Source organism: Bombina bombina, chromosome 12, assembly GCF_027579735.1.
Source record: "Bombina bombina isolate aBomBom1 chromosome 12, aBomBom1.pri, whole genome shotgun sequence".
In the NCBI taxonomy this organism is placed as follows: Eukaryota; Metazoa; Chordata; class Amphibia; order Anura; family Bombinatoridae; genus Bombina; species Bombina bombina.
In genome coordinates, this window is record NC_069510.1 from 23,013,247 (window position 1) to 23,025,896 (window position 12,650).

Below are 12,650 nucleotides of genomic sequence, written 5' to 3' on the forward strand. Positions count from 1 at the left end.
ATCCTCAATTCTAAGGAATCTATTATTGTTCCCAGGAAGGGAACTCTTGTTGACGGAGACAGAGAACTTTTTTCTTTGTTCACCTTCCATCCGTGAGATCTGAGAAAGGCCAGAACAATGTCTGTATGAGCCTTTGCTTTTGAAAGGGACGACGCTTGTATTAGAATGTCGTCCAAGTATGGTACTACTGCAATGCCCCTCGGTCTTAGAACTGCTAGAAGGGACCCGAGTACCTTTGTGAAAATCCTTGGAGCAGTGGCTAATCCGAATGGGAGGGCCACAAACTGGTAATGTTTGTCCAGAAAGGCGAACCTTAGGAACTGATGATGTTCTTTGTGGATAGGAATATGTAGGTACGCATCCTTTAGATCCACGGTAGTCATAAATTGACCTTCCTGGATAGTGGGTAGAATCGTTCGAATGGTTTCCATTTTGAACGATGGTACCCTGAGAAATTTGTTTAGGATCTTTAAATCCAGAATTGGTCTGAAGGTTCCCTCTTTTTTGGGAACTACGAACAGATTTGAGTAAAATCCCATTCCTTGTTCCGTCATTGGAACTGGGTGTATCACTCCCATCTTTAGCAGGTCTTCTACACAATGTAATAACGCCTGTCTCTTTATTTGGTTTGAGGATAAGTGAGACATGTGGAACCTTCCCCTTGGGGGTAGTTCCTTGAATTCCAGAAGATAACCCTGAGAAACTATTTCTAGCGTCCAGGGATCCTGAACATCTCTTGCCCAAGCCTGAGCAAAGAGAGAGAGTCTGCCCCCCACTAGATCCGGTCCCGGATCGGGGGCTACTCCTTCATGCTGTTTTGTTAGCGGTAGCAGGCTTCTTGGTCTGCTTACCCTTGTTCCAGCCTTGCATCGGTTTCCAGGCTGGTTTGGACTGTGAGGCATTACCCTCTTGCTTAGAGGATGCAGAATTAGAGGCCGGTCCGTTCCTGAAATTACGAAAGGAACGAAAATTAGACTTATTCTTGGCTTTGAAAGGCCTATCTTGTGGGAGGGCGTGGCCCTTTCCCCCAGTGATGTCTGAGATAATCTCTTTCAATTCTGGTCCAAAGAGAGTTTTACCCTTGAAGGGGATGTTAAGCAATTTTGTCTTGGATGATACATCCGCTGACCAAGACTTTAGCCAAAGCGCTCTGCGCACCACAATTGCAAACCCTGAATTTTTCGCCGCTAATCTAGCTAATTGCAAAGCGGCATCTAAAATAAAAGAGTTAGCCAACTTAAGTGCGTGAACTCTGTCCATAACCTCCTCATATGGAGTCTCTCTACTGAGCGACTTTTCTAGTTCCTCGAACCAGAACCACGCTGCTGTAGTGACAGGAACAATGCACGAAATGGGTTGTAGAAGGTAACCTTGCTGTACAAAAATCTTTTTAAAGCAAACCTTCCAATTTTTTATCCATAGGATCTTTGAAAGCACAACTATCTTCGATAGGAATAGTAGTGCGCTTGTTTAGAGTAGAAAATGCCCCCTCGACCTTAGGGACTGTCTGCCATAAGTCCTTTCTGGGGTCGACCATAGGAAATAATTTCTTAAATATAGGAGGGGGAACAAAAAGGTATGCCGGGCTTCTCCCACTCCTTATTCACTATGTCCGCCACCCGCTTGGGTATAGGAAAAGCGTCGGGGTGCACAGGAACCTCTAGGAACTTGTCCATCTTGCATAATTTTTCTGGAATGACCAAGTTGTCACAATCATCCAGAGTAGATACCTCCTTAAGCATTGCACGGAGATGTTCTAATTTAAATTTAAAAGTCACAACATCAGGTTCAGCCTGTTGAGAAATTTTTCCTGAAACTGAAATTTCCCCATCTGACAAAACCTCCCTCATGGCCCATGACGCCTTCTAGGAACTTTTCCAACCACTTTCAGGTCCTCACACATGCATTTGCATGTCTTGCACTAAAAAACAACTGTGCAGTAATGGCGCGAAAATGAGGCTCAGCCTACAACTGGGAAGGCCCTTCCTGACTGGAAAAGGTGTCTAACATAGTGCCTGACGTTAAAAAACGTTCCCCAAGTTTATAAGTGTGAATTATCAGCATAAACATGTATAAAATGTCCAAATAAAGCAATCGATTTAGCCCATAAAAGTGTCTACCAGTTTTATAGCCCATATTAAGCCCTTTATTCTGTTTGAGACTAAGAAAATGGCTTACCGGTCCCCATGAGGGGAAATGACAGCCTTCCAGCATTACACAGTCTTGTTAGAAATATGGCTAGTCATACCTTAAGCAGAAAAGTCTGCTAACTGTTTCCCCCAACTCAAGTTACTTCATCTCAACAGTCCTATGTGGAAACAGCAATCGATTTTAGTTACTGTCTGCTAAAATCATCTTCCTGTCACAAACAGAAATCTTCATCTTTTTCTGTTTCAGAGTAAATAGTACATACCAGCACTATTTTAAAATAACAAACTCTTGATAGTAGAATAAAAAAACTACAACTAAACACAACATACTCTTAACCATCTCCGTGGAGATGTTGCCTGTGCAATGGCAAAGAGAATGACTGGGGTGGGCGGAGCCTAGGAGGGACTATATAGCCAGCTTTGCCATTTCTTGTTGGGGAAGAGATATTCCCACAAGTAAGGATGACGCCGTGGACCGGACACACCAATGTTGGAGAAACATATTTTAACACTTAGAAAAATTGAGTAAAGCTCTGTCGTGGTCTATTCCAAAGGAAATAGATTACAAAATGGCCTCAGGAACATAGAATACCTTAAGAGGTTTAGGAGAAGTAACAATAATCAATCAAAACAAATTGATAGATTTGTTTTTTCTTCAGCTGGTTAAGATTATTGGAAATCTAAAATGCTTAAAACCTCTATCATCAACTGACCAAGATGTGCATATTAAACATAATACACTAGGACTCAGAAACTTGATCAGAAAAAATTCTGATCATCAGAAAAAAAAATCTGCTCCGCAGAAGACAAATCTGATAGAAGCATAACGCTTTAAGGACATCCTTTACTGGATCGATCCTTTAAAAAAGTTAAACCAGATAACATAAAAGTAGAGTTACATACCCTAGTGTTTCTCAACCGCAGTCCTCAAGTAAACCCAACAGGCCAGATTTTCATTATAGCTGAACTAGAGCACAGCTGAAATAATCAGCTGATGGGTGTGAGCAGGATAGTAACTATGGTTACTGATCAGCTGATTACATCACCTGTGCTCTAGTTCGGCTATAATAAAAACCTGGCCTGTTGGGGGTATTTGAGGATCACGGTTGAGAAACAATGACATACCCAATAATCTTGCACTTACTTGGAGACAATGTCGCCACAACTTCAGTAATTGTTCAGCGCATAAAATCTTCAATCTTCAATTTGTAGCAATCCTAAATCTGTACTTTTAAAGGTTGTAAACTCTCTTACTGCTGGACCAAACAATATCAGCATATGTACAGAATAAAGACAATGTGTCAGAAAAGGTATGTATGCTTACTTTGTGGAGATAAACAACTAAAATCTCAAATTGTTGAGCAAATAAAATCTTTAAAATCTAGAGAAAAATAATAAAGTACCTCCCTAAGGATGTTGAGAAGGATTAAAATCTGGTGGAACGCTGGACATCTTTGCCTCCTCCTAATGGCCTGGAGTTGAACTGCACAGGCAATGGCTCATGGACTCTCACCATGTTATAAAAGAAGATTGTTATATGTCTGTGCGTGCACTAATCTCATGCACAATGAGTAAAGCACATTGGTAACGTGAACAGATTAGCCTAACACCTGGCAATAAATCTAAAGATATAGATAAAAACGCTTGTTACCTGGTGACTTCTGTACTGCAGGGGATGGCTTTCGACCTTTGCCCTTTGGGGGAGGGGGCAATAACTCCACTTCCTCTTGAGGCATTTGAGCTACCTTCTGCAGAAAAATCTTCTCCAAAGCTTGTGCCATTAAAACAATGTCATCAGTGGACTATAAAATAAGTGACAATGTTCACCATAAACACAGGCTTTATTTATTTAAAAAGAAACTCATTCGGTTTCTCCTACATTAGGGTAAGAGCAAGAATTAGTTTTACTTTTTGGGTTGTACAGTTCAGATGTTACAAGAAGAAAATGATGCAGCATCCTGTGTCTGAACAAAAAGGCTTTAAGGAATCAGAGGTAGACATAGATGACATCATGTACAACAAGAAAGTGTCTAAAAGAGTAGAGCTAAGGAATATGTGTTCTAATATAAACTAACTGATGTGCTTAAAGGGACATGAAACCCAAACATTTTCTGTCATGATTCAGATACAGAATACAATTTTAAACAACTTTCTAATTTACTTCTATTTAATTTGTTTAATTCTCTTGGTATCATTTGTTAAAGAAGCAGCAATGCACTACTGGTTTCTAACTGAACAAATGGGTGAGCCAATGACAATTGGTATATATATGCAACCACCAATCAGCAGCTAGAACCTAGATTATTTACTGCTCCTGAGCTTCAAAAGATAAACCTTTCAGCAAAGGATAACATGAGAATGAAACAAATTAAATAATATAAGTACATTGGAAAGTTTTTTATTTAAATTATATTCTCTTTCAGAATCATGAAAGAAAACTTTTGGGCTTCATGTTCCTTTAATGAGGAGACTTTATTAGAAGAAAGAGACCTTGTGAAAATATAGCGACTAAGCATAGAATCTGGTATAAATTGCAAAACTGCAGTGTTAAACACAAATGTAACAATGTATTACCTTGTTATAAATGTAACAGTTTGTAAACATGGTATTGAAATCCTGCATGCACTCATTGGCGCTCCAATAGTAGTTATTCTCCAGCCGTTTCTTTATTGTCCCCATATCCATTGGGTTTTTAATGATTTTATGGTAGTCCTGGAGAGAGAGAAAAAAAAAAAAAGTCCATAAAAGTTCAACCTTTTACACATTCTTATTACTGCTCTTGATCCAAAAGTAGGCAACAAAACTCCCCACATTTAAAGAGTATTCCAAAATTCCTGCCTAAAAAACCCCTCTTCTCCAAAGTAGCAAGTTTTAGATGCATCTTTCAAACCACAAACTACTATGGCATCAATATGAAGTGTTTATATGATGCTTTGCCAATAAAAAGCATCTAGTCTTTTTTTTAAAAGCATATGTTGAAATTACTAAAACAGGGCCTGACAAATCTAGGTGCAAAGGAGCCACTGGCACCTTACAATTAGGCCCTAACTGCCTAGTTTATAGCCCCCAAAACACCCATGGGTACCCTCTACTTCCCCTGCCGGCCATCACCAAATGCACCTAACATTTAGCTTGGGAAAGCTGGATCCTTTCTAGGCCTCACAGCTGTGAAATTAGAGAGTGTTTTATTTATATATATATTCTGTAGAATGCAGAGTTCATTTTAGGCAATGTGTGAAACGACTCATTTCAAATATTTCACAAGCAAATGAAACTAATACTAGTTGGTTAAATGTACAGGTATACCTCACTTTACAGCGCTTCACTTTACAGCGCTTCGCTAATACAGCGCTTTGTGGAGCTGAAGTTCAACCTCCAAGGATTTTGAAACAGTGCTGTAATCATCGTGAGATTGCGAGAAAAGTGAATGGCACCATTTTGTTATGCTTAGTTCACTCTGTTTATAGCACTGCAATGCAATCTTTGTCTCAGTGCTATAGTCTGGCAAATTTTACTATAGTCATTGTCACTATTTTACAGGTACAGAATTTATTGAATACTAATTGAATACTTGCTGTGCTAGTGTTAAACTAAATGTAGCGCTATTGCACACCTAATATATGTTAGTTCAATCATGTTTTCATGATTTTAAACACTGAAAAGAAAGCTATAACAGCCTTGTTTCACTTTAAGGCGGTTTTCACTTTACAGCGGGGCTCCGGTCCCTAACCCGCTGTATGAGCGGGGTATACCTGTAGTAGGTTTCAGATAGCAATTCATTAATACAATTTTCTCATCCGTGTAAAATGTCATTCAGGTTCATAGAAGTCTAAAATAATGCAATGCTCATTAGAATATTTGATGAGTTTTAGCTTTGGTAATAAAATGTTTCAGTCAGGGGCGTATTACGGCCTAGGCTAACAAGGCAGTGCCTAGGGTGGCACCTTTTTGACACCAGAAGCTCTGACCATCAGAGCGCAGCTGCCTTGCCAGAGCATCTGGATCACTATCAGGAGGTAGCGAGTCCCAAGGCAAAACCTGCTGCGATGTGTAGAAATCCTGGGCAGGGCCATTTGTAGTAGTGAGCACAGGTCAGGTTGTGAAGTCAAAACTTATTTCGACTGATCCGTTTTTCAAGTAGTTGGACCGGCTTGGCTTTTCAGAAGCCTAATTGGTTGCCAGTCATGTGACTTTCTACGCACTTGATTGGAACGGTGCCCGGAGGCGGTACTCTGTACCCGAAGACCCGGTGTAGCGATGTATGCGTTGGCTTATCCTGCAAGTTGGTGGGACCCAGCTGCTCATAGGTACTTTCCTGATTCCAAGAGGCAAGATATCTTCCTTCAAGTATTCAGGCAAGTCACATTTTGATTATCTCAATGTGAGGAACTTTAAATACTTCCTTCACATTTGCACATTGTGGCCTTTATTAGGGTGATCTCCATAACATAGAGTAGTGTTTATTATGTATGTGGAAACTTGCTGGGCACTACTACTTCTGTTAAGATATGAGTGTGGCTGAATATTTTAAATCCTAATACAGTTTCTCAACCGTTTCATATCTGCCTCATGTTGCGCAGTGACTGGTCAACGCACTCTATGCCCTACTGTGTACAGGAGACTGTAAAATAAATGCTAGTTAGTGAAGGGGTGAAAACTTTTTCATTCGGAATCCGCAGCCCTAGTGTCTTGCACACATAAGCTGTAAGAGTAACGCCCCCCCCCCCGTGTCAGTGTTCGCTTCCCAGCATGGCTGTGTCCGGGCAATGCAAGACCTGCGCATTGAGTTTTTAGTACGGCACCAGAAGCGGCATCTCTTCCCTGCTTACAGGTAAAGTAGGGTGCAGGATAATGCGGCTCAGTTAGGAAGGGACGGGTCTATTAAGCTGACACAGATATGCACATGGGCAGAATACATGGTCAAATTGTGTTATACCTAAACAAAAAAATGGATTACTTTACTTATTTCATCGCCATTCTATGACTTTTTTTCTTGTTTCATTTCATATAAATTAAAGGGACATTATACACTCATTTTTTCTTTGCATAAATGTTTTGTAGATAATCTATTTATATAGCCCATAAAGTTTTTTTTTTTTTAATTAATGTATAGTTTTGCTTATTTTTAAATAACATTGCTCTGATTTTCAGACTCCTAACCAAGCCCCAAAGTTTTATGTGAATACGCTAGACTACCTACTCCAGTTTGCTCCTGTTTGTGTAAAGGGTCTTTTCATATGCAAAAGAAGGGGGAGGGGGGGAGTTTCTTATTTGCCACTTGCAGTGGGCTTTCCAGCTACCTTTTCAACAGAGCCAAAGTGACAGCTTCTAAGTAAGTTTTTAAACAGTTTTATACTGGATTTTTATATCAGTATCTGTGCTTATTATTCTTTATAGTAGTGTCTATTACATGCAGTTATATGAAAATGAGTGTATACTGTCCCTTTAACATGTTTTATATGCCTCTGTGGGTTAAAGGGATAGTAAACACCAAAAATGTTATTGTTCAAAAAGATAGATAATCCCTTTATTAGCATTCCCCAGTTTTGTATAACTAACACTGTTATAGAAATAAACTTTTTACCTCTGTAATTACCTTGTATCTAAGCTTCTGAAGACTGCCTCCTTATCTCAGCTCTTTTGACAAACTTGCTTTTTCAGGCAATTGATGCCGACTCTTAAATAACTCCACATATGTGAGCACAATGTTATCTTTATGAAACATTAACTAATGCCCTCTAGCTGTGAAAAAACTGTCAAATGCATTCAGATAAGAGGCGACATTCAAGGGCTTAGAAATTAGCATATGAGCATACGTTTAGCTTTTAACTAAGAATAACAAGAGAACAAATTAAATTTGATGATAAAAATAAATTAGAAAGTTGTTCAAAATTGCATGCCCTATCTGAATCATGAAATTTTAATTTGGACTTTACTATCCCTTTAAGGTATAATTTAACGGGAAATCTGGGCTTGCCAGTGCCTCCATATTACACACTCTTCTCTTAAATGATATGCGAGAATAGAAAATATAGGATTGATGCTTCCTGCTCTGGCATTTCACCAAAGGTATTCCTGACCTGCTGGATAAAAAGGATATTTATTTGATATCAGGTCACTTGATTTCTTACGCAAAGTAAAGGCAGTTCTATGTATTAGAATGCTATGCCCTATACAGATCTTTAGCAACCATTCTACATTCTTCTGGTTACACAACGCCCACCCCCCACTTAGCATTGCCCTTGCCTCCTCACTCTCCATTCAGAAATGTTGGCTTTTAGCTTGCTCCATTTTTTTCTTTTACCGCCCCCATATTTAAAAATAGAAATATTTCAGCCTACTTTAGAAATACAAAAGTCAGACCATTGAATGTCTCTCTTTTAATCCCCCTGAATGTAGTTTTATGTTTCACACTCAGAATTGTGCCACTGCAGTTCTGGACTAATTCCCAGCATGCATTGTACAGTGGTGAGGAGTGAGCTTTCTGTAGAACAGACCATTTTGTGCATGAAGTCATATCCCCTTCCTCCATGCTCTATGTTTGTGTGTCCCAGACAGGAAATGCACTGCGAATATGAGGCTCCGAGCCCCTAGTATAAACTTGTTTGACCCTTTACACAGGTAGGGGAGTGCACTGTGTATTAGTGATCTTACACTCTCTGCACTACCACCTCCCTGTTATATATTTATTTTATGGTCAGACTTCTACACAAGTGCTAGAGGGGCTCTCCATACAAATATATAACATGGTGCAAATCATAAACTCTGCACCATGACTTCCACGTTACATTTATATCTCCACTCCAACCACCTTTTTAGCAGCAGCAAAGAATTAGTTATCTCATTAACGGCAATGTGCTCCGAGTTAAAACTTTGGGGAAAATGTATTAGTCGTGCGGACATGATTCGCTACCGCAAATCATGTCAGCTCGACCACACTAAATGCCGACAGCATACATTGTAGGCATTTAACATTGCAAAGCATATCTAGTGAAATGCTTGTGCAATGCCGTCTCCTGCACATTCACGGCCTATCGCCCGCTAGTTGGGGCTGTCAATCATCCCAATTTTAATCCGCCAACTGAAAGGTGGTGTACAATGCTTACGACCAATGCTTCTTAACTTCCGTTTTAAGCAAGCCTGAAACGATGGGGCACCAGAGCACCATCCGCTGCAGAGTCCTGTGCTAAACATTATGCCAATAGCACAAACAGAGAAATATGCATCTTGCAACTCTTAGGTAATGTACTGTTAGTTTTAGGCTTTATATGTACAACTCTTATTGGTTGTGGGTAAAGTCCAATGTCCTGTAATTAACCCATCTACGCTATTTCTGTTGCCTCCGCCTGGGGGGGTTCAAGGAAGGCACCCGACGATCCTCTGGCATCCACCCCAAGTGAACCTTGGGAAATGAGATGCTCATTTATCCCCAAGTTACATTCACTAATATACAGTAGTAGGTGAGGTGCATTGAGCCACTTACATTACAATACAAGTGGTCTCTATATGCGTAATTCCTGACCCATGATCTACCGTTACCAATCTGGCTACACACAGATTTTATCACAGGTCAGCGTGCTACTAAGATGGATGTACAGTGTTCACACTTGAGACCCGTATCCTGACCTGCTAACCGGAACTGGTAGTAGGACCTAGAGGTTCAGCCACAACAACCGCACAGGCTGCCAACAAACACCTCGGTCCCAACATCTACCTCTACCACATTGAGGAACACTCATTCTGGCTACAGATTCTAGCCAATTCCACTGCCGTCGACACAAGGTCTGGTGACTAATATTGGGATACAATTGAATCGCCAAAGGTTATTTCCCACGGATTAACGGTAACATTGTTAGCATATTTCTAGACATTGTCGCAAAAGGAGAACTCTGAACGTTCTGATACCCTTGCTATTTAGCACCTATGGGGTCAACAATATACTACTAGCCGTTTGTAGAATGTTATACTCTGTTTTGCATTCTTCTGATATGCACTTTAAGCTAGTATACCGATTATCTTCTCTTTTATATACTGATTGTTTTTTATAAATTGACGTCTTTATTGTGTAATCATTGTCATTTTGAATCTGATGCCGGCATCTTGATTTTGTTTTTTATATAAATATTTTTTATTATATAAATTGTATCATTCATTCATTTTAAATATACTATTAGTTAAGTACTTTTATTGCAAACGGATATATTTCAGGTATATCTGAGATCGGCAATAGCCGTACACATACACATCAATTTCTATACGCACCTCTTATGCTGACTAGCGCTATCCCTTAATTTATTGTTCTTGCATAATCATTTCGGTTTGTAGCTAGGAGGTATACATATCTTTTGGGATTAGCTATTAGAGATTAGAATGTTAGTATCTTAAACAACCCTTTTTCTTTAGCCTTGAGAATGCAGCAAGGTATTAGTTCTGGGAATTAGAAATTGTTTGATTTTCAGAGCAGAATAACATGAAAAGGGGCAAAATAAATAATGACAGTATACTGCAAAGTTGTTTCATTATACATAACTAAACAGGTTATATACAAATTAAGGTGTTTAATGTCTCTTTAGAGGAATGGAAACATCAAAATTGAAATGTGCATGGGTGCTACTAGTAAAGGTTAATACCGTTTTTTAGCAGCATATGCAGTGATGGTCCGTGCACTAGTATTAAACAACGCACCTTCTCAGAGAGTCAGCAGGAACTTTGAAGACTTAATTTGTGTGTCTCATATGTGTGTATGCCACTAAAGAAAAAAGTAATATTTTACTAGAAGCAATTTTTGCTAATGGAATTTAGTGCAAAAATGCTTCTTTTTACAATTGAAAATGTACCTATGCACATTTCAATTTTGACCTATCCCTTTAAGTATAACAAATTTTAAAAATGTCTAAAAAAAAAAAAAAAAAAAGTTATCAAGAAAGCCCTGGCACCTCTATAATTCCAGCACAGTGTAAGAGAACTACACAAAGGTGTTTGTAGCAAGCAGACAACTGGAAGTGATGTGCAAACAGTAACTTAAGAATTTAACCCCTTCATGCCTGGGGCAAGTGTTTAACAAGATCGCGTGATTTCGTTTTTCAAGCAAGTGTTTACATCTATGTGATAGCGTGATTTCAAGGCCAGGATCAGATCTTGGGGGTCTGCCTTTAATGCTAGGCATGCCCCCAATTCTGATTATTTTCTTTCCTAAAGCAGGAGTCTGCAGGACGCCAAACATAGGTTGTTCTATGCCGTCCAAAAAGCGTTAAAGCCCAGCGCTGTTAGGATGGCATGGAACGTCCTTAGGGTATTAAGCAGTTAAATAGATAGTGGACAGGTTCTAACCTTTAATGTGTTCCCAGTTAACCTGCTAGAGTGTATTAAATTGTTTGTTAAATATTTATTTTACCTTTATTTAGGCATTTGAAACAGCTTACTGTTCCTATGGTATTCCCATCTACACAGAAAATTTCAACACATAGGTAGGTATTGGTTATAAAAAAAAATGTATACATAGCTAGCAGAAGAAATTACACTCCCAGCAGTGGGGGGTGAATTAAAAAATGTTAATGTTTAAATATTATAGGTATTGGGCTTTGATGTACAGACAGAAATAAAAAAATGTTTGTGTGCGCCTAGAAAATGAGCTATTAAGGCCTAACTTTCCTGAAGGTCAGCTATTTCACATGCAAAAAAACAAAACAAAAAACAATTAACATCCCCCCTTCATTGTATGCTCTTTCTGGTATAACAAGCCATTGGAAACCCATAAAGAGAAAAACAATTTTACAGTACTGTCACATTCAGGGTTAACCAACACCTTAACAGTCACCAGTTTGTCACAGAAAGGGTTACCCAACTCTTGCCACCTTAAAGTGAATGTAAATTTTGATGAACCAGTGCACGGTTTTTAATAGTCCTATTAAAATCAGGGCCACTTTCATTCATCAAACTTTACATTTCACTGGTTTTGTTAAAATACTTACCTTTTCTTTGTTAAAAGCCCCTCCAGCGCTTCCCCCGCCCGTTGCAAGCCTCTTCCTACGTCAGAAATGACGATCCCAGCCTTCCTCCAATCACGGCATTGCTTTAGGCAATGATTCCCCCGGGGGGGGGGAGAAGCCGTGATTGGAGGATGCCGCAATCGTCATTGCTGACATTTTAAGAGACTTGTGACGGACTGGAGAAGCGCTGGAGCAGCTTTCAAGAAGAAAAAAGGTACGTATTTTAACAAAACCAGTGAAATGTAAAGTTTAATGAATGAAAGTGCCCCTGTTTTTAATAGGATTTTTAAAAACTGGGCACTCATTCCACAAACTTTTCATTCACTTAAACCAGTTGACTAGCCACTCTAGCCAAGCCTGTCTGTAACTTAGTTCAGTGAGTGCAAGGGTTAAACACTCTAGTCTGTACTAGACCCAGAAAAATGCACAAACTTCCTTTAAAATTATATGGGAAATCCTAAAGGAAAACCAGGACTAACCAAATAAAAATCTCAAAACACAATTTGGCAAA

General features: G+C 39.3%; 1 protein-coding gene across 3 annotated transcripts in view; it reads right to left on the reverse strand.

The window, feature by feature from the left end:
• Positions 1-12,650, reverse strand: part of BRD3 (bromodomain containing 3) — a 128,156-nt gene that overhangs the window by 72,524 nt on the left and 42,982 nt on the right. For all 3 annotated transcript variants that reach the window (XM_053695623.1, XM_053695621.1, XM_053695622.1), the window contains exons 4-5: positions 4,725-4,862; positions 3,802-3,952 (exon numbers count right to left, since the gene is read on the reverse strand). In XM_053695623.1, the coding sequence (XP_053551598.1) occupies positions 3,802-3,952; positions 4,725-4,862 (289 nt within the window). The remainder of the gene's footprint in view (positions 1-3,801; positions 3,953-4,724; positions 4,863-12,650) is intronic.